Source organism: Culex pipiens, chromosome 2 (genome assembly GCF_016801865.2).
Source record: "Culex pipiens pallens isolate TS chromosome 2, TS_CPP_V2, whole genome shotgun sequence".
Classification (NCBI taxonomy): Eukaryota; Metazoa; Arthropoda; class Insecta; order Diptera; family Culicidae; genus Culex; species Culex pipiens.
This window is the reverse complement of record NC_068938.1, coordinates 95,952,930-95,976,378: the sequence shown is the minus strand read 5'-3', so window position 1 is coordinate 95,976,378 and position 23,449 is coordinate 95,952,930. Positions and strand designations below refer to the sequence as shown.

Here is a 23,449-nt window from a genome sequence, read left to right as displayed (position 1 = left end):
AATTTCCTACAAGTTTGTCTTTGACCACTTTTTGATACGATGCAACGGCTCCGAGATACAGCAATATTTAAGAGCGAGTCCACGAACAGGACATACCCCTTTGTATGGGACGTCGTTTGGACCTCACCAATCTGCCTGAAATTTTCTGGGGTTGTTTGTACATATAAAACTAGCATCTGGCCAAAATATGAGCACCTTAGGTCAACGGGAAGTGGGGCAAATCGGGACACAAAGTTTAATGGTTCAAAAACGTCAAAAATCTTAAAAAGGCTATAACTTAGGCAAAATTCAATTAAGCTTCAAAATTCAAAATGCATCTGAAAGGGCTTAAAAATTGCAACAAAATGCAGGGTAGAGCATCCCGATTGGTTAAATTTAAAGGGAGTTATTGGCATTTTAGTGAAAAAATAGCATAATTTTCAAACTCAAATAAAAAGTGTTCCATCCAGATATCAACTCGGTTCGACCTGAAGCTTGTAGGGGACATCTGGGACAACCATCTGAGACTGAGAACGCTTTGGGTAAGGCAGTTTAACATATTAAATAGACACTTTTACTTTTAGTGATTTTTTTGGTTGTAAATTTTTGCTCGGGGGACCCCTTAGATCCCATTTTCTGGTGATAATTTTATCATATTCGTGTTTCTGAGACAATTTCACAATAGAAACATGCATAAAAATGTTTATTTTGATCCATTTTAACCCTTTAAAAAATAAAAGTTAAAAAAAATATTATGCTGCTTTTTTCTGGTGTCATCTAGTATCCTTGGAAACGAGCTTGATTTTCAATAAATGTGAATCGAAGATTTTTTTTAACTTTTATTTTTTAAAGGGTTAAAATGGATCAAAATAAACATTTTTATGCATGTTTCTATTGTGAAATTGTCTCAGGAACACGAATATGATAAAATTATCACCAGAAAATGGGATCTAAGGGGTCCCCCGAGCAAAAATTTACAACTAAAAAAATCACTCAAAGTAAAAGTGTCTATTTAATATGTTAAACTGCCTTACCCAAAGCGTTCTCAGTCTCAGATGGTAGTCCCAAATGTCCCCTACAAGCTGCAGGTCGAACCGAGTTGATATCTGGATGGAACACTTTTTTATTTGAGTTTGAAAATTATGCTATTTTTTCACTAAAATGCCAATAACTCCCTTTAGATTTAACCAATCGGGATGCTCTACCCTGCATTTTGTTGCATTTTTTAAGCCCTTTCAGATGCATTTTGAATTTTGAAGCTTAATTGAATTTTGCCTAAGTTATAGCCTTTTTAAGATTTTTGACGTTTTTGAACCATTAAACTTTGTGTCCCGATTTGCCCCACTTCCCGTTGACCTAGAGTGCTCATATTTTGGCCAGATGCTAGTTTTATATGTACAAATAACCCCTGAAAATTTCAGGCAGATTGGTGAGGTCGATGCGAGATGGGTATGCTTTGCTCGTGGACTCGCTCTTAAATTACAAAATACAAAAATATTGAAAACTCTTACGCCCTTCTCAAATGTCACTATCGAGTGAAACTGGCTCCATATACACAAAAATGGTTTATATAAGCGTAGGATAACATGTCTACAAAGTTTCATTGAAATCGGAGAGGGTCGGGAACAAAAGTAGCAGAACAATTCGTGATTTGAGCTGGAATTGCTCTATTTTCAAATTTCAAGTTTAAAAGCGTCCGTTATGTAAAGGGACCATCCATAAACCACGTGGACACTTTTTTTGGGAATCGCACCCCCCCCCCTCCCCCCTCGTGGACAATTGTCCATACAAAACAAATCTTTTTGTATGGAGCGTGGACAATCGCATACCACCCCAGCAATATTTTTTTTTGCTTTTGATTTTTTAGGAAACTTTGAAAGTTTCCCCTCTCCCTTGATCATGAAATAAAATTTGCATTGGCCTTATTTATTTTATGCATTCATTCCAATTCAATGTGTAAAGTCAATTCAACAGCATTTTTACCTATTAGTCTGTAATTATTAGAATATTTTGCACAATTGTCACAATTTTGACGGCCCTTGATGGCGTTGCGAAAAGTTCAAATTTAAAAATATGTTCGAGTTGTTTTATGTGACTTTACCGATGTGCAAATAAGTATGCAGTAATTTTTGTATTGTCCCAGACTATGGCTCTATCTACTCTTGAAAAAGTTTTTTTTTAATCATCAAATTTATATTTACAGTTATTCCAACGAATCATTCGTCAAACTCACTACAGTTTCATTTTAAGTGTTAAGCTGAAAAGTAATAAAAAAATAATATAAAAAACACGTTTTAAAAATTGCACTGCCACGGAAGCTGACCAGAATTAACTTCTAATCAAATTATAACCTTTACATCAAAAGCCCCCACACATCATCCCACCCCGCACTATTGAAAGCATTATTTAGCGCCAATTCTGCGCAATTCTCACCTGAGCTCCCACATCCATCATGCGCTGCAGACCCCACGCAGTAAAACAAAAACTGAAAACACGAAATGTAAACAATTATTGCTACATTTACATATAGGTACCCAGAAGCTGAGCTGTGCGAAACTTCAAATCGACACTTCCAGAAAGAGAATAGAAGCAGTAGCGGATTTTTTGTTGCGAATTAGCACAGTGGTGGCCACTGGCCGGTTTCAAGGTAAACAAACAGACCGTCAGTGGCAGTCAGTGGCCACGAAAAAAAACGTAATTTGAGTTAGTCATCTTGGAGAACTGCGAAGTCTTTCTTGGACTTGACTTCAAATTAGTTTAGGAATTTCATTTGGGGTAGACTTGATCTAACTATTGACTTCAGCCAAATTTGATGTTGACTTGAAGTCAACTCGTAGCTTACTCGAAGTTACTTGAAGGTGGTTGGACATTTTTGCGAACAAAGCGATAATTGCTCACGTTCTGATACTCAAATCGATAAGAGTCGAAAACTGGCGTTCAACATTGTTGCTGATAGCAGCCCACCAAGCTGACGAAAAAAAAGACACCTTTCAAATCCGACTCAAAAGTGCGTGATAAGGTCGACGTCGAACGCGTCTTCAAAATTAACACATCAATCTTGGCCGTAACCGCGACGTGCCGTTATCGTGGCGAACACTCACGTTGATTTAAATTGATAAAGCACGTTATTTGAACAAGATAGAGAGGCTTCGTTGTTTGCTTTGGCGATTTTAAACAATCAGTTGATTATGGCGCGATCCCCCTGGCTGGGGTGTCGCCAAAATTAGGCACCTTTCGGTTGTTTTGAGTCACGAAGTTCAAAGTCAACATTGACAGCAGTTTTTTTTTGTTCACCCGTAGAAAATAGAAGAAGAAAAGATATATTGCACCATCAAAATAATGAACCGTTTGGCGCTAGATTCATGGCAAAACCTTCGCATGACTGACGTTAATTTATTATTTATTTCCCACACTCTCCTCGGGGCAGGGCTGTCAAATAGTTGTTGCGGACACGGACTAAACACAACAAATTCACACACACGCTCAATTTGAGGAAGCAAATGGATAGTGAAATTATTGAGTTTTCCACCTGGGCGAGCGCCGCACTTTCGCACTCGAATAGTAGAACATGAAATTTCACTTAAAATCTACCTATTTTCGTGATGAAGTTATGTAATCGATTTTTTCCAGTGTTTTTCTTTTGCTCGGTCGAGCCAAAGTGTGCAACTACTTGAAATTAATTTATTTTCAATACAGAACTAAGGGAGCATTTCCTTCGACTGAAGAATTCCACTCGTCTGAGAGCACATGTACTAAAGGCCCGCTATAAATATCTACGACACATACAAACAGCAAATATATGGCCGCCCTGAAGGGTGGGGGAGTGGATGGATATAGCGAGTGTAATTGCAGAAATTGTTTGCCATAATCAAACATTTGCATTTTGTGTAAACCAGATCGCTTGCTTGCCGCGATAAGAAGACGACGTGGCATGTCGCGTTGGAGTGCACACCCCGGCACGGACAGACTCCGTGTGATGTGTACACTTTATTATTGGAGACTAGTGTGGATACACATTTTGCATACTGATTTGCTAGATAATTTGACATTGATTTATCATGAGTATTATTCTAAGAAATATTATGACTTATTTTAACAAAACAGGTTTGAACTGGTTGCTTTACTAATTGGATCAATAAACATTCTTAAAAATTGGAACGCAATCTTATTGGACGCCATCTTGGATAATCAGATTGATTTTGCCTCCCGCGGTTTCTCACCATTAGATGAACCATTTTTCCAGGATTTGTGTCATTTGGACCGGTTTGGGGTCCTTATTGAAAATCAAAAATTTTAGTAAGGTACTTCAAAAGTTATGCATAACAAAGATTTTGAGTGAAGTCCGGAAGTGGTTTTGGAAGATACTCTATCTTGTTATACATTTGAAGAAAGGTATTTACAATATCTTTTCGATAATCTCCATTGAGGTATCTTTATCATCCATTTTAATTTCCTAGTTCTATTTTCATTTTTTAACGAGCTACCGTGGCCGTGAGGTTACCGGTTTCACGTAGTAAGCGGAAGGTGATGGGTTCGATTCCTGCCTGGCACGGCAATGTCAGAATCCCTCAAAGAATAACTGAAAATCTTGACCGGTAGGGTATGGGTTTCGACTTGCGATGTACGGAGTGCTGGACATCCAATCCAGAGGTCGAGAGTTCGATTCTCATACCGGGATTATGAAGTTTTATTCAAATAAAAACAGAAACATTTCAAAAGTTGCACTAAAACTATAAATTTATGGGAATGCAATGCCCATTTTATTTTTTAAATTAAAATATACACATTCCAGTCTCACTATAAAATATTATAATATTCAAAACAAATCTAAACAAGCTACTTTTAAAAGTATAAGAGCAATTCTCCGCAAAAACCGGAAATCGATATCAATTGTTTTTTTTTATTTGGTTAAAATGTAATTATGGGTTATCCTATGACCAAAGAAGCTATTTTACATCATTAATTTGTCCATACAAGTCTCCATAAAATTTTGCAGCAACAACGAATATGTAAATACAGTCCAGACTCGGTTATCCGAACCCTCTCCGATTTCAATGAAACTTTGTCGACATGTTATCCTAGGCCTATATAAGCCATTTTTGTATATATGGAGCCAATAGTACTCGAAAATAACATTAGAGAAGGGCGTAAGGTATTTGAATATTTTTATATTTTGCAATTTAAAAATTACTGTATCTCGAAGCCGTTGCATCGTATCAAAAAAATACACTGAAACAAAAATACACGCCACTTCTATGTGATTTTTTGATTTTTAAGTTTAAAAGTTAAATTTCAAGGTGATGTCACGATTTTTTTTCGCTCAAAATTTTTGAGGAAATAGACAAAAATGTTACAAAAAGATGTCTCTCCTAAAAAAATACAAAAATCATTTACTAAAACTGATTTTTTTAAACTGATCTAAACGCCAAAATTTTCAAAAACCGATAAATAAAAGTCTCCATTTTGACCATTGTCCTAAGTCCAATCCTTGGGAAGATACAGCGGTTTTAGAAATAAAAATGATTAAAAAAATGTTTTTTTGGTGGTTTTTGGCAATTTCTATATGACATACTTGGTTTTTCAGTCTCGTAAATAATTTTACCGGAAAGCTCGTCCAATTTCCCATAAGTTTGTCTTTGACAGCATTTTTATTTTTAAAACCGCTGTATCTTCAAAAGGATTGGACTTAGGACAATGGTCAATAAAGAGAGACTTTTATGTAAAATTGTCTGGGGAATCGATTCCCACTATCGGTTTTTGAAAATTTTGACGTTTAGACCACTTTTCAAAAAAACAGTTTTAGTAAATGATTTTTGTATTTTTTTAGGAGAGACATACCATCCTGCATTTTTCGTGAGTCGTTTTGAAACATTTTTGGCTATTTCTTCAAAAATTTTGAGCGAAAAAAAATCGTGACATCACCTTGAAATTTAACTTTTAAACTTAAAAATCAAAAAATCCCATAGAAGTGGCGTGTATTTTTGTTTCAGTGTATTTTTTTCAGAAAGCCCGTCTAATTTCCTACAAGTTTGTCTTTGATCACTTTTTGATACGATGCAACGTCTTCGAGATACAGTAATTTTTAAATTGCAAAACACAAAAATATTCAAATACCTTACGCCCTTCTCTAATGTTATTTTCGAGTACTATTCATTTACACAAAAATGGCTTATATAGGCCTAGGATAACATGTCTACAAAGTTTCATTGAAATCGGAGAGGGTCGGGTACAAAAGTACCAGATAAATTCCTGATTTGAGCTGGAATTGCTCTTTCATATTTTCGACTGGACCAAAAAAGGCAACCTTAAAGTCGTGCAGACCAAGTTTTTTTTTTTTTTTGAAAAATAATTGTTTTTTTTTTAAACAACATTGATTTTCCGAAAAATAATCATTTCATGTAAAAAACTTTTAAACAATCGTTTCTAAGGTAAAATCGTATTTGCTATCGAAAAGAACTTTACACATTTTTTTAAAAAGTGCATCGCTTTCGAATTATAGCCACCAGTTTGATTTTGAGAAAAAATCATAAATTTTTCGATTTTCAAAAATAGTGCTCGTAAGTGCCCATATCTGAAAAAAATATTTTCAAACAGCTGAGAAAATTTCCTAAAAATTTCAAAGAAAATAAGGCCAGCGAAAAGCTTTATTAAAAAAAATAGCATTCAAAAGCTTAGACAATGTCCCATAAGTAACCCGAAAATGTATGGTGTACAGTTCAGATTCGTTATCTGGAAGCCTCGGAAAAATTGCACTTCGAATATTCGAATCACATGTTTTTCTTCGTAGTCTTATTTTTTATTTGTCTAACCCCTAAACTACGCTAAAGAGTTTTAGAAATTTTAAATCCAAGGTAGCGGCCAAAATGGCGGTGATAAAATATTGAAAAAAAAATGCATTTTGATATTAATAGGCAATCAACTATACACATTTGATGGGAAATTTCATTGTTAAAAACAAGAAAATAAAAAAAACTTTTTGTTTTGTTCGTGATCAGATTATCCGAAGTCCCATGCAATGCTTCGGATAATTGAACTTTTGATAATCGAAACTTCGTATAATCATTTCTGGACTGTATATGCATTTCTAGAGTTTTACAGTCCAGACTCGATTATTCGAAGTTTCGAAAATGTTTTTCTCGTATTTTTTTAATTATCTTAGTTTTAACCTCAAATTTGAATTTTGCGAACCCATTTAAGTCAATTTTGAATAATTGATTGCCTTAAAAATTAACCAAATGCAAATTCTCAATATTTCATCACTGTCATTTTGGCCGCCATCTTGCTTTGTTGATTTTTGACTGAAATAACAAATAAAATCCATAAGAACTGCGTGAGTGCAGAAGATACAATAGTTTTCTTTGTTGATTTGAAACATTTTATTCAATATAATCATGCATTATCTCTCGTTTTACATTAAAAACTCGTGCACATTTTCAAACTTACGGATGAAAAGGAAAATAAAATTATTTACAATAGCGAACATGTATGATCATAATTTCATAAATGTAAGCGATTTCTTGGAACACTAGAAAATCCACCTTCCAACTGTAATGACATTCTCAGAAGCTAAAAATTGCCAAGCGAAAAAAACAAACTGCATTTTCCCCTGACCTAGGAAAAACCCCAACACGATTGCATTTTTCCGAATGACATCACCACACTCACTGTCGTCCGTATCCCACTTTGGCGCACTTGCCACCCTCATCGCAAAACATAACAACCTCCCCTAGAGCAAACCGTGTCTAATTTCCCCTTTAATTCGAAATCATTAATCAATCACCACGCGTCTCCTCCACCGATGGAGTCCCGCAATACTCCTCCTTCTCCGCCACACTCCATAAAAGGCAATGTTTACCTTTTTTTCGCGTTTTGCTGTGTTTGTCTGCTCCACCGTCATCACACGCAAAACCAAAACACCGGACTCGCGCGGAAGCGCTGATGTTCCGATGGAAATTCCCATGCTCTGCTGACTCGGACCATGTTACGTTCCGTTGCGGCAGCACCCCCCAGAAGCAGTTCTAGAAAGAATTCCCTCTCGGTTGATGGCAACTGAGAGATCGAGTGAGAATTCGCTCGCGATTCTCGCGTTCTGCCGGAGCGACTCGGAACTCGTGACGTCATAACGACCAAACGTCATCGACGAGAGATGTCGCGCGTGCTCCTCTCCCTCTCACAATTTTGAGTTGCTCCGGATGAAACTGGCTCGAAGGTGTGAGAGGGTGTGTGTCATTTTTGCTTTTATTTTGATACGGCTCTGTGGAATAATAAGAGCAAAGCAAATAAAACACGATAACCAGTGTGTGCGATCACGAGTGTTGGTCGTGGCATGATGTGACGAGCTCTGAGAGAATCATCCAGCCAAGAGAGCGAGAGCGGGCTGCTCTCGCTTGCGAGACGATTTTCCTCCCAGTTTCATAAAACCAAGTCCCTCCGGGAGCAGACACTCAGTCGCCGCTCACAAGTCTAGCAGTTCATAGCAAATAACTGAAATTAAATTGAACGTCGAGCAAGGAAGGATAATTGCACCGAGTGTGACAAGATTCTTGCAACTGTTACTGTGATTGACGCACACGCAAAACCTGATTATCAAGAGTAACGCAAAGTACAAATCGTTTTAATTTGAAGATAAAAAAAATCTGAAGCTACCTGATTGAGTGGGAAACGCCCCACCAAGAAATCGTCGAAAAGAGAAGAAATTTTTCCCAATTTTTAAGTGAAGAAAATTTCTGCCCACTGCCGACGGTGAAAAGTGAAAAAAATTTCGTTCGAGGAAGTTATCGCCCAGCCAAAAGTCCTTGAGATTTTGAACGAGAGGAAAATTACAGTCGAATCGTTTTTGTGAAGAGTTTCGAGATAAGATAACCCAGCTTGGAACAATAACTTGGACTGTGTTTTTTTGTCGAGTGGAGCGCACGCTTATCGACACATCTGGAGAACTTGGGATCGTGAAGTGAAAAACAACCCTCCCTGCAAACCGGTTCCAAGTGGTTTCGATCGCACGACATCAAATCGATAAGGAAGGTGTTTTTTGTGTGGAGTGAAAAAAAAACCAACAAGAACTAGATAAAGTTTGAGCAGTACCCCGAATTAAGGCAGTAGAAATGGAAACCCTTGCACTGCAGCAACCTCGGGATCACCTGCACGGTGGTGGAGTTGGAGGTGGAGTTGTCCACCAGCCGGAGAACTGGCTGTACGAAATCAAGCAGAAGAGCCCGGACCACAGCACCACCAACACGTGCTACGTGATGGTGCAGAATGTAAGAGTGAGTACAAGAATTGTACATGGAGAAGGAGGAGTTTGGAGGAGGAGACGCAGGGTTGTCGATAGTATTGATTTTCTTTTCGGGGGAAAATTCTGGTACTTGCTGGACAACAGCTGGCGAGATTTTGATGTTGCTATCTAGAAGCTAAAAAGTATAAAAGGCTTCGCATCACTATTGGAAAACTTATAAGAATTGAAAAAAATCTTTCAAAAAATACCAACAATCATAAATCATATCCAAACTTTATAATTAACAAAGCAATTCTTAATCTTACTCCTGATACGACTAACATGTCCCATTGTCCCAACAATTATTTGCAAGGTTTGCATCAACAACTCCTTTAAAAGATATTTTTTTTATTTTTTATGAAATATTCTGGAAAAAAAAATTATCAATGAATTTCTTTCAGGGTTTTTTTTTTATCACGCAGCATCATAAAAATAAATTATTACTCCAAAATCACTTTATAAAAAAAGGCGAATTGTGATATAAATCTACAATCATAAAATTTTGTGAATTTGTGAAGATTTTTGAAATGTATTTTAGGCCGTTGCAAATATTTTTTGAAGTTTATGTCCCTCGACTCTGACCAAAGTCGGCAAAAAAATAAAAAAGTATAAAAATTTAAATTACGAGCCATAGTTTCAACATTTTAATGAAAAAAGTGTTTTAAAATGCATTATACACCTGTCCAGTTGTTTTGTCATCATTGGTTTCCAAAATATCTAAGTATTGACGAAAATTTTATTTTTTGCGAAAAATAAAATTTTTGCGGTGCTGTACATTGGAATTTCATAAAAATTCAAAACATTTTTAAACAAGCCCAAACATGCTAAATATGATTATCAATGCAGAAAAATGCATTTTAGATTGTTTTCAGTTGATTAGACTTCTATTTTCATGAAAATTTTGAAGTTTTTTGGAAAAATATTTGTTTGCCCCCTGATTTTTCAGACAAATATTGAAGGGGGGGCGACATAAACTTTAAAAGTATTTGCAACGGCCTTAGGTTATAATACAAATTTAAATTTTTACAATCAAAATGCAATCATGAATAATTTCAAAGTTTTAGTCCGCTGGCTCTGGCCGCGACCGAGGGGAAGATTTCAAAAATAACCAAGCGTAAGCACAATAAATTTTGTATAACATGAAAAAATAATGGCACTATTCCATCTAGGAATGGAGACACATTTTGTGTTAAAAATGTGTAATTTTACATTAGGAATTGGTCAAATTTTCATCGGTTTCTGTTTAATTTGACATTCTTACACATTATTTTAGTAAAAGATACTCAAAAAAAGTGGTAACATGCAACCAACCAAATTTTCGACCATCTAAAATTCAACTGTTTTTACTGTGTATGTTCTATAAAAAGATTTTCATAAAATTCCTGTGAACTCAGATTTTTTTATGAAACTTGATTTCTGGACCAAAAAAAAAATATTTTAAATTTTCTAAGTCAGACCGAAATTTAATAAAAAATATTTTTTTTAAATCAGTTTACTGTTCTCGTTTTTGTTCGTAATTTTAAAATAAGCACGATGGATTAACTCAAACACATGGAAAATCACCATAAAAATTAGGTTTTGGAGAGAATGGAGTGAGAAGCAATTCAAAATTAACTTTTTTTCTGGAAATTCAATTCACTAATAAAAAAACGGAGCATTTTTTTTCCTTTTTCATGAAAATTCTAGCCCGTTTTAAAAAATACGAGAGAAAATCAGAATACTGAGCATTTCGATAAGAAAAATCTGATTGTTTTACTATTGTATCAAGAGTTCAAAAAATTGATGCAAAAAAAAACAGAAAAAATCAACTCCGCCAGATTCTGAAAAATGTAACAAAATTGCAAAATCAATACCTTAATTTGATTGGCTGATTGACGTCTTCTGTGTTCAATTTTTAAAAATATTTTTTTCTATTTTTTATGTGCTAATCGCCTGCAGAAACTTGAAAATAGTTCAAAGATGTTCGATCAATTTACATCCAAAAGGTGCTAATTCAGTCGACCTGTAAATATTGGCAAATCTTATTCACCATACTTCCGTTCGTAACACTATTTCTTTCCTTAAATCACCACAATTGAGTCAGCAATGTCCTGTAGTACTTGCATAAGCCTCTTCCAGACAGCATAGCATGACTCATCAGAACAGTCAGCAGAAATAGTACTCCCCTCCTGAATAGCGACTTTACTCCAAAAGAGCAGCAAGTGTGCAAACAACAACTGATAAGAAGCTCATTTTTATATTAATAACGCACCCGATTTATGCCGTCATCGCCGTGCGAATTATTCGAGCGTCTTGTTCAAACATGAGCTTTTTTATTTGGTACAAATTTAGTCACCTTCCCCACAATAGCAAATATGACGTACTCGCACTGCTCAAACATGATCTCACAACAAAACGGCGCTCACAAATCAATTCAAAATTCGCGCGACGCAATTTCGCACCACTCTTCTGCACACTTGCAAATTATGACATCAGAGGTGACAGTCAAGTGGTTTGTTTGGTGTTTTGAACAGTCGATTTTGACCCCCTTTGCGCAAAACTAGCCATCATCAGCGAAAAATGTCACGCCAGGCACTAAAACGCCACCTTTAATTGCTTCCCCATTCACTTGTAAAGTTCTTTGTAGAACTTGAGCTCTCACATATTGATGAGCTTGCGCGACTCAAAAACAAACTCGCGACGGTGACTCACTCGCGATTTAGACTCGCGAGTCTTTGTAACACGAGTCACATTAATATTAATCACACGTTGATACGCACACGGGTGACTTTTGAACGCGTGATTAACTGGACGAGAAATGTCGCAACGCCAGGTAGACTTTGTTCTGCCCTTTTTTGCCCCAAGAAGGGTCAGAGCAGCTGTTTTTTGAAGGTTGATGGCCTCTTTGTGAACTTGTTTTGGTTTCCATATTTGGATTTTCCAGCGAAAACCGCTGTTTTCAAAACAATATTTTGACATTTCTCATGAACACTTGTGTTGACATTTGCCGGGAATGTCGGGGAAACAAAGCAGATGTTTCAGCTATCTGCACGGAAAATAATGAAAATTTCAAATTTGAAAAGAATATTTATTATTCCTTCATAAAGTAATTGCCCTAGAAAAGAGTCCCTCTCGAAACTCAAAAATAGTCCCTCGTTGCTAACGGACGACCGGCCTGCACCTGCTGTTTGACCCAGCACCAAAATGGCAGAAATGGCCAATAAACCGTCACGCTCGGTTCGGCTGACCAAGATTTAATATTTGGGACACTTCCATACGGTTCTTTTTCCTGCGGGGTGCGACAGCTGACCGAGCAGAGCTGGCGTAAATCGTCGCGAGTCGTTGAAATTTAGGAATTTTAAATGTCGATCTTTTTTTTTGGGTTATGGTTTGAGGAAGTGATCTTTCGCTGTTAATCTTATGGTGAAAGGAACCTACGCGCGATCTTGTACGTTCTTTGCTCAGCAATCAGCGCTGACTAAGTGCTTCCTACAATTACCAATCGATAAGTGATCCTTTACGCGCGTATCACGGTCCTGCTAACTGCCAAGATCAAACTCTTTGTTCCGAGCCGCCGCCCCAGCACAGCTGACTCAAGTCGAGCGCGCACGTTCACCTGGCGCGCTGAACTAGCGCCAAGAATGTACGTCATCTGATGCAACCGGTGCGCAGCTCACCGTCATCGACTCGGATTTGTGCGGAACAGAAATGTTGTCTTTTTATTGCCACTCTGTAGGTGTGTGGCCACGCGTTGTCAGAAATTGAAATTGTGACGTGAATTGGCTGTAGTCTAACCCTCAGCTTGTCAGAGCAAAACGCTCTTGAAAACGTCACATCAAACGTGTTTTAACAAGGAAACTACTTAAATCTGTACGTAGTGACGCTTTGGCGCATGTTCTTGAAAAGTGACAAATAGACGAGATGGTAAGGGCGCACGGTCAACGCTAGCAATCTTACGGAAGTGAGTTCGAATCTCTTGACAAACAAGTTTTTTTTTCAATCTTTTTTTCGTCAAATCAATTTGATCAAAACCAAAGGAATGAAGTGCCTTTGACCGCCGCGCCATTCGGATGGGGCGAACAATCAAAACAAAACATTCACTGCCACCGAGATCCGACTTGGCAGAACTTATCAACTGCACAGAGGCGGCAGAAAGCACACAAACTGACGATCGGTCTGTAGCCGTTGAGGATATTTTTAGAGCGCCGACTTCGAATGTGTATCTCTGCAAGATTTCACAACCTACGGGAATCTGACGGAACGACGCCGAGTTGGGATTTATTAATTGAAATGCGTTCAATTTATGGACAGCTCCCTTAAGTCTACTTCAAGAAGTGATCCACGCGTAGTTCCATTTAAAGATAGCTGGGTAAACAAATGAGTTGAGATATTAATAGTGCGGTTATCATTTCTGCAGCTTTGGTCCGCGGAGAGTGGGATTCAATGCAATTTTAGTAAGTTTTTTCTTATTTTTTCTTACTCTTGGTGACGCCTTTATTTACAAGTAATAATTGTTCCGAAATGGATTTGGTGTAACACACAGCTGAAAGGAACTCCAAAACTCTGTTATGCACCTCAAAAGAACTTATTGTATCCTGATTATTCACTAATAAAACCGAATTGAAAATTGAGTGGGATTCAACGAGGAAATGAGCGCGGCGAAGTGATTGGAATTAATGGGATTTTAAAGCGACGCGAAAGTCGTTATGCCGTTTTAGATAACTGGTGCCCCCCCTTCCCGGTGGGAAGGTGGACAGGATCGTAAAGAACCTGGCGTCTCAATAAAAGTTCCGCGTGTGAGCCAAATTGAGGTTAAATGTTAGAGGCTTAAACTCTAAATAAATTAGGATGCCATATTATCTCAAAATAACTCGGAAAATGAACTTCTTCCATTAAGAATCAAATTCTAAGCAAATGTCTGAGCGTGGGGTTGTTGATGAAAATCATGCACTTGATTTTCTCGACATTGGCTTAACAAATTCTGTTCGGATTTGTTCCATTCTGTCCAGTTTCGTGTCTTATAGCTTGGTACTGAAAATTGTAAAGTTTAATTTAGTTGTCCAGTAGTTATTCAAACAAACAATTTTGGTTGATTTTCAGATAACCGCAACAGCTCGTATGTCGAAGATGACCTTAACTTTCGACCTCTTGCGGATATATTTGGAAACTACCTTATCAAAGCTTTTATTGATAGTTGCCGGCATTCAGGCGTAATACAATAAAACTAGAAAACTTTGGCACTTAAATTTAGAAGGTTTATAAAAGGGGTTTTCCCTTTTCAAAATATCTGTTTCGGGTTCAATTATCGCAAAAAAGAATGTTATAGTAAATTGATTGCTTTTCAACTTTTCTGAGGAGTAAAAACAAAACAAAAACATGTTTTCTAGTTGAAAACATGAAGCTAGTGAAGCTAGTTTTTTTAATAAGCACATCACTTTTTTTGCAAAACCCTTAACTCTTCAAATCCTTTAAAAAAAACTTTACTGAATCTATTTTTAGGTGGTTGGTGCCTTCCTCTAGTTCATTGAGTAAGTGTATTCATCGCCATTTTGGCCGCCATCTTGAATTTAAAAATTCTAAATCACTTTAGAGTAGTTTATGGGTCATACCAAAGCTCAACAATCTGACAAATATTCGAAAAAAATGGAATAGGATTGTTAAATAAAGTAACATAATTCGCATATTAAATCTATAAGTATCAGAAAATAACAAAAATTAAAAACAGCAAATTTATCCAGAAATCGAATCTTGTCTGTACGACATTTTTTTAAAGAATTAAAGTTCTTATCCTTTTGAATTTTCTGTATCAAGGTTTTCCACTGTGATTCAATTTGATTTCCTAGCATAGCATAGAATTTGATGTAAAAAGTTTATTGAAAAAAAAAACATTTTTTCTGCAAAAAAAAATTGCTCATCACAGTTCGCATCTGCTTTTTTTCTAGAACATACATTTCAAGCACAACTTTAACAAAAATGCCAGCTATAAATTTATGCAAATGAATCGACCTTATCAAATCCGCTAAACGCTAACAAGATATGCTGTATAACCTTAGGAAACGGCGATCTTCGTAATGGTACCTCAGGGCCGAATATTACAACTGCATGTAATCAGTCAGCCAATTTCAGATAATTTTCGAGTTGAAGTATATTAGGGTTATTCGTTACAAGGTCGCCATCCTTGGCAGCTTGCTGTTTATCTGATATATTTTCTGATTTCAGTTTCAATTTATGTTAAAACAGATTTCTACCAGCCACATTACTGCCTCTGCCAAATAAACATTTCACAACGTTTTTTTTTTTATCGAGGCCAGGAGGGTCACCTAATGGACGTTTTTCCCTCTCGATCGCGCGAATTACAACAACCCAAATTTTCGCTTTCCGGCCCCCAGTCCAAACACGTGGCGCAGAGATTCAAACTAGCCGAGATTGAAAAGATTGAAAACTTTCCGTCCCAATCTCTCTGTGTGGTGGCTTGCGCACTATTTTTAGACTGATTGAGTCGCTCCTCATGGCCGCCGCCGCCGCCTGGCGATCGTTTAAAGAAGCAGTAAAAATCAATTGAGATCAATCAGTGAATGGGTTTGGTCGCGCGAGAGAGTTCGAACTCTGGGGCGTTATCGGGAAGATAAGGACCCGTTCGGTTGATTTGTGTTTATTGAATTTTGTATTGTTTGCCCGCATTGACGCGGGTGACGGGTTTGGGATTAAATTTAATTAGAAGGGGGGTTGATTATAAAGATAACTGGCAAAAGCACAAGACCTTTCTGGTTTGATTTGTTGCAAGTCATCTCCCGGAAATATTGCTATATTCAAAGATAAGAAGGAGGAATTGCAGAAAATCCAACGGCGTCACGTGCTCAAGTCACTTAACTCGACACTTCAACAAGTATTGTACATTCTACTTCAAATGAATTTCGAAATATCGTTGACCTGCCATACAAGCAACATTGCCATGAAGTGGACCTGTTTTGAGCTTGAAACTGATCATCTTTCTCATTTCTACGCTTAAAAGTTGCAAGACAAGTTGATTTTCACAACAAAATTCAGAATTCAAAGATTTAAGTTTTTCTTAAATTTAATTTTCAAAACTCGTCGACGTGCCATCTGAGTAAAGATGCCATGAAATTAATGCACCTGTTTCGATCATGATTTTTTTTGCAATCGATCGTAACAAAGTCAATTATTTGCAGTAACATAGTCAATTATTTGCAGCTTGACAATAAAAACAATCTATGTTGTTTTTTTTTTTCAAAATTGAAATTTAGTCGACGTGCCATCCAAGTAACGATGCTATAAAGTGTACTTTGATCATGAAACGAATCGTCTTTTCTCTCTGTTAATTTAAAAAAAGTATCAATCAAAGTCGCATTTCGCAACTGTATTTAGTTTGTTTTTATTTAACCCTCTAACGCCCATGGTTACTCCAGAGCACCACTAATTTTTGGATTCAAAATTATTTTTTTCTGTTACCAATCTGTTTCAACCTGCATTAGTTAATATAGAATGTTATAATAACCATTAAAATTTTGTCCAGTTTGGTCGATCCAGTTACGAGTAATGTGGAAAAACGTAAAAAATCTCGATTTTGCTCTGGGCGGGAAGGGGTTAAATGGTTGTTTATAATCTCAGCGACGTGCCATCCAAGCAACAATGCTGTGAAGTGGTCCTAATTTTGAGCACAAATTTTAACATCTTTTTTCTGCTATTGTCAACTTATTAAAAGAACCATTCCACGTTTTTCTCAAATATTGATATTTCGTCGACGTGCCCTCCAAGCAACAATGTCATGAGTAAACTAACCTTTTTTCTCCCTCTCCTCTCCTTCCAGGATCTCGTCAAGTCGCACCTGATGTTCGCCGTCCGCGAGGAGGTCGAAGTGCTCAAGGAGAAAATCTCCGAGCTGATGGACCGCATCAACCAGCTCGAGTACGAGAACAACATCCTCAAGCAGAACGCCTCGCAGGAAACGCTCTCCCAGCTGACCCCGTCCGGAACGCCGAGCGCCGCGCAGAGTGCCCAGACCACGGCGGGAGCGGCCGCGGCGTCTGTAGCGGCAGCCCTCACACCGCTGGCCAAAAGCCAGGCGGCGGCGGCGGCGGCAGCTTCAGCGAGCTCGGCGGCAGCCGCGGCAGGCACCCCCACGGTCAACCCCAACGCGAACGGTTCCGTGTCCTAGATGCTCCGGGAGTTGTTGCGTCGCCACCAGCACCAGCAGCAGCAGCCATGATACACCGTTAAGAAGCCTCACTAGGAGCTGCTACTCCTCGCCGCCGGCGGCGCCACCAGCAGCAGCAGCAAACTGACGACGGCACACGTGCCCAAAACCGTTCCGCAATCCGGAACCGTCTCAGGAGAGGACACTAGAACGACGACGACGAGGAGCACCAGAACCCCGCGCGGCCGCCGTGCCGAAGCACTCTGAAAAGCCAAACTCTAGTAGCAAAGCCCACTATTAAGCGAAAATTAACCAGTATCAAATTAGGCACCAGCGCGGAAGAAGAAGATGAAGCAAAACAGAAGAATATTCGCATAGAATTACTACTACTACTTGGCAAAAGGTAAGACGCTTCATTCATTCTCAAACAAATTCCTAATAAGCTAGAAATTTTAGAGATACACACCCACAAACAAACACATACAGACACACACATTGATACGCAAAGCGCATGTGGAAATATATCCAGAGATTGGTGTTACAGAAAGTAAAAATTTGATGGGAAAGCCAAAAACCTTAAAAAAAATTAACGCACGTTACTGTTTTCTTTTTTGAGCGCGTGCGCTGGCAAAACGCAAGCAAATTTCCTAAAAATCCTAAAAAAAATGTATCAAATACAGCAAAACCTCCTCCGCAGGACAGTCAAACTAGTCCTCATACGGCCCAATTACCACTGCGCTAGCAAGGCCGGAGAGATGGGGATATGGCGCTGCCAGCGCGCGCGCCTCAAACGCTAAACAGAACTGAGATATATCGTAAAAAAATGTGATTAAATCCGCTGTCGTTTTATTAAGATTTATTTTGTGGTACATTTTGTGTTTCGAAAATTTCGGCCTTTGCGAACGACCTCCTCAAGAAGTGTCGTTTGTCAAAAAAGTTTTTTTTCTCACTCGCGCGCCCGTTTAGTTAGAACCGAGAGGACAAAACAGTAACCCAAAATGTGATTCTATTTGTACATATTAGCATCTAAGAAGCGCCCCGCGCGAGGATTGCTTGAGGATCGTGAGTTCGTGAGCGTGAAAAATTCCGTAGTGGTGTGAAAATATGACATGAATCGGTTCTTGCTGAATGATCATTGACGAGTACCAAGAGTTGTACATATTCTAGTAGAATGATTGAGCTTGAAAAAGAGAGAGCGAGAGAGTTGGACGAATAGCCGACCAAGTTCAAGTTTGAAACTCGATGAAGCTTGAACTGTGGACGGCCCCCCGAAAATATGATAGAACAAACTATTAAAAAGAGAAGTAAAGTGCTAACGAAAGAGCGATGGTTAAAACAATCAGGGAATGAAACCTATTAGTTGTTTGAATTTGATCTGATGGAACTAATGATGAGCGTGCACGACTGTGTGTGTGTGCGTGTGAAAGCGACTACAAGAGAAAATAAACTAAACCGTTGCGAAGAATCGCGTTTGCGTTTTATACCGAAAGTGAGATTGCGAGTGAATGAGAGTGAGCAGATTACGCGTGAGTCGCCTAGATCGTTAAGAGAGGAACTGTTGATAGGCTGTAAGAACACTTTCTTTGTTTACTTTTCGTAGGATCTTTGTTCAAATATTTCTTTTTCATTTTTCCTAGTTGAAATGCAATTATTTAGTCACGCCTATTTATTATTTTGTATATCGGATAACCAAAAACCTTGAAAAGCAAAAAATAAGCAACCAAGCGTCAAAACATAACACACAGATAGCATTGAGCATGATAGGAGACGCTTAAAAAAGCAGTACTAAAAAGTACAGCAACTGTCGGAAAAAAAACAAAGAAAACAAGATAAAATCAAATCATGTGACGAAAGAGAGTCGAAAAAACGAAAGTGAAAGATTCAATAAACATGTAGCGTAGAATAACAAAACAAAAAAACAAAATGATAATCGATACCCGCGATAAGGGGCAAGAAAGAATGATGCGCGAAAAGAAAGAGTATGATATAAGTGAGAGAGGAATACGCGAAGCAGAAAGAAGAGAAACTGTTAATAAAATAGTCACTATGAAATAATATGATTAAAAAAAATCTGACTGCATTATTTTGAAACGTTGAAAGAAATTCCCTGGCTGATTACCGTCCTCCAAAAGATTCTATGAAATTTGTTTTCTTTGTCGTGATCGTTAAATCCTGTCTTGTGATCCTTATCCAGAACTAAGGAAGGTGGGGCAAGACGACCGTATGGAGAAAGAGCAATCGCTTGTACGACCGTAATTTAAACAATTGTGATATTTCCAATATGAGGAATTATTACTAGTAATGCAATACGTTTATTCATCCACAACAAAATTACGTAAACGCACCGCACCGACACTGGATTTATTGATGTTTGCTCAAAAACATTGTTTTCTTTAACATTTGGGAATGTTAAGGCCAAAATTTACTTTTCTATCTATTTATTTTATCAAAATGCGATTTTTCTTGGATGAATAGCATGTTTACAAATGGCTCGCACCTAATATAAATAACACTGACCTACAAAAAAAATGTCAAAAATTACTGCGCAGGGTCAACTTGAAGGGAGGCATGAAGTTTGGGGTCCCCAGAGACACGTGGTAAAAACTTTCGAGAAGAACCATTCGGCCCTGTCTAAAAATTCAAAGTGCACGTGTTTCTGGGGACCCAAAATTTCATCCTGCATGCTTGATTTTATTTTTTTTATGTAAAAACAAATTTTCAATCGTTATAACCGTTTTCGAACTATATCCACTAATTTTTCTTGAAAAGATCAGAAAATTTCCTTTAAAATACCTGTAGTCCCAACGGGATCAAAAAAGTTGGAAACGCCTTTTTTATTGTAACATAGGGTAGACGCATCTGTTTTCGATCTGTCATCCTTCCGGATCGAATGCAACAAGAATCATCCAAATCGGTTGAGTTTTTTTGCCGAGAAACAGCCGGTTGATGTTGCATTTCCAGTTTTGGAAAACTGGAAATTTGATTTATTGGACCTTTTCAAAAAAAAAAAACTCCAGAAATGAGCATTGGTTTAACAAATTTTCTGCTCTCAGTGATCAGTTACTGGTTGATTTGGTATCTTCAGCGAATTTGTAGGTGAAAATATAAAAAGAGGGAATGCGTTACGAGATTATTAAGTGATCTCAATTGTCACACAATTGTTTTAAACATAAATATTGGTCATTTTAACATTTGAAATCGCAACAATACTTGCTGAGCTATCGTCAGTTCAAAATGAAGAAGGCACATAGAAAAACACTCAGAAAGCTAAATTTTAGTTTATTTCAATTTTATGCAATGCTATCTGAGTAACTTTTTGTCCAAATTTCAAAGCTCAAAAATGAAAATTATAAAGTCTTTTCTCAGCTCAGTCCAACTTGCAATTTCTCACTGTTTAAACAAATTGTTTTGCAAATGTATTAAAGAAGCATGCTTGCTCACTTCTCATGAAGCTATTTATTGCTTGATATGGGTGCGCTTTTTAGAAACTGTGGTCGAACTTCAGAGGGATGGTGTGCCAACATTAGATGCCTGATTGAAATACATGCCGATTATTTTACTTGATTATTTATCTTTTTCAATGTTAAATCTCGTGCAGGTTATGAGAACCGTCCATTTCGCCAAACAATGTATCAGGTAAATTAAGGTAAATGAGTTTAATTAATTAGTAAATCAATGTTTATTTTTATTTCACAAATTTAAACATTTTACTTAAAATTGGAAATCGATTCGATGAACCCCGTAAACTAATCTCTATTTTTGTTCGAAGAAGTTAGGCGCCCTCATGTATGCAATGCAGTGCACCGTTTATACATAATTCGAAAATTATACTTTGCCTACTGGCTGGTGATTTTTGTTATAGTGGGCTGAGTCGAAGAATGTTGTGCAGCGAAGAAATGCGTTATTTTCATTTCATTTATTACGTTGTTTTTTAACGATAACTACCCTTAATTTTGAAAAAGAGCTTTTAATCTGTCTTACCTCAATAAGATCGGACCTGGTCTAATTTAACTAAAGATCTACTAAATCTACTAAAGAAAAAAGTTACAAAATAACCTTGAAAAATTTTATTTATGATAAAATTATTATTGCTTATAAGTATTGAATAATATTGGCTGCCTAAGATTTAAAACTTAAAACATTATTTAACGAAAGTGGGCTTTACAGTAGCATGTACGTACATGTTCGTGAAATTTACGTCGGTCTTTTGTTCGATGTAATAAGATAAATATAAATATTTCTACAGTTTTTCAAAACTATATTTAAGTACATCAAACTTAAAATAAAACGAAGTTGACTTTATATCTGTCGGCCACCATTGCTAGTACCAACCACTAGTGTCTTCCTTTTTAACTACAAGGACTTCGCCGCCCTGGGCTCCTAAGTGTATGAAAGTATGGCACGGAGCGACGGCGCCGAATACCCATATTTACACAAAGAATTTTAGAGCGCCCGCCGCGGGTTCGAACCGACGACCTCTGGATTGTGAGTCCAGTGCGCGGTTCGATTGATCCACACGGGCGGGACAAACTTAAAATAAAACTCTATAATAATTAATAAACAAGCTTTTAAATTTTATTTAAAGTTTTTGTCTCCCCCCTTTAAAGTTGGCCCGAACAATCAGAGGGCAAAAACATATTTTTTCAAAAAAAAAACATCAAAATTTCAATGAAAATTTTAGTGCAATCAGCTGAAATCAATTTAAAATGCATTCCCCTGCGTTTAGAATCATTTTTAGCATGTTTGGGTTGATTTAAAAATCTTTTGAATTTTTGAAAATTTTCGATGTTTATTATCGCAAAAAGTTTTTTTTCGCTAAAATTTTTGTTTTCGTCAAATCTTACATTTTTTGAAAACTAATGATTGCAAAACAACTGAACTGCCCCTGATCGCATAAATGTCCCATATGCATTTTCATCACTTTTGAGTTATTTATGCAGTTTGGTTCAAAATCGTGTGCTCTTTCAGAAAAGCCTATAACATCCAGTACTTTGTTCTAGAAATGAAGAGGAAATCCGGGTTTTTTCGCGAAAACTTAACACGTAGCCTTATGTGTGGGACAAACTTGTTTTGCATTTTTCTCAGCTTGCTGTTTTTGCATATGGGACATTTATGCGAACATGGGCAGTGAACTAGTGTAAAATGCATTTTAAAACACTTTTTAATTGGTTATTTCAATATTTTTATTTTTTTATTTTTTTGCTCTCCCCTCGACCCCGGTCAGAGCCGTGGGACAAAAACTTTGAAAAATATTTGTATCGGCCTTAGGTAAAAAAATATTTCCTACGCATACAATAAAATACTACTCAAATTTACACGATAAATGGTCAATTCCATTATATAGCCTGCTGTTTGAGTTTAATTTTCAAATGTTAATGCAGATGCTGCACAATTCACAAATATTTAAACGCTTATTACTCACCCGTAATACCTCTTGAGGGGTACTACCTTTCTTACTAACATTGAGTCCAAAACGTCCCGACAAACATCTGATAGGATTTAAGAAAACTTTGGTAGAAAAAATCATGTCTTCGAATAAATCCTGTCATTTTGGCCGCTGTTTTAAGTTATGGACTTGTTAGGCCAAACATGGCCTCTCGAGAAATTAACATTTTTTTATTAACTGTGATAAATGTTTTAAAAACATTACTTAAAACATTGTAGCATGTCAATACGATTTCTTCGAATACGTTACACTGGTGGTTGACTTGTTTTGACCAGCTCTTTATATTTTAGCATCATTTAAGCTTCATTTGACCAATTGTCAGATTGATTAATATTCAAACTACAGGTTTCATCAACTTCGTGTTGTTAAATTTGTGAAAATGTTGGTAAACATTTCATCGTAAAAAGTTTTCTGATATCATCAAAACTGTTTTCGTTATTTATAAATTACTCATAGTCACCCACTGACGGTACCTATTTGATTTATAAAACCTCACCTTTGACTGGTGTTCGTTTAAGTTTCAATTTCAACAAAATATTATGAAAATTGAGACTATCTTTTGGTTGGATTTGTCCATTGCTTCTCTACATGGACACGGCAAAAACGGAAGCAAGAAAAA

General features: G+C 37.1%; 1 protein-coding gene across 2 annotated transcripts; it reads left to right on the top strand.

The window, feature by feature from the left end:
* Positions 1-8,410: 8,410 nt before the first annotated feature.
* Positions 8,411-18,468, top strand: LOC120428085 (protein bunched, class 1/class 3/D/E isoforms). 2 transcript variants are annotated; one of them, XM_039593067.2, is made up of 2 exons: positions 8,411-9,236; positions 17,058-18,468. In XM_039593067.2, exons 1-2 carry the CDS (start codon positions 9,081-9,083, stop codon positions 17,403-17,405), a joined length of 504 nt encoding a protein of 167 aa, XP_039449001.1. In that variant the 5' UTR covers positions 8,411-9,080; the 3' UTR covers positions 17,406-18,468. The 2 variants fall into 2 exon arrangements, with proteins under 2 accessions (XP_039449001.1, XP_039448999.1); XM_039593065.2 differs by having other exon boundaries at positions 8,412-9,242.
* Positions 18,469-23,449: the final 4,981 nt, after the last annotated feature.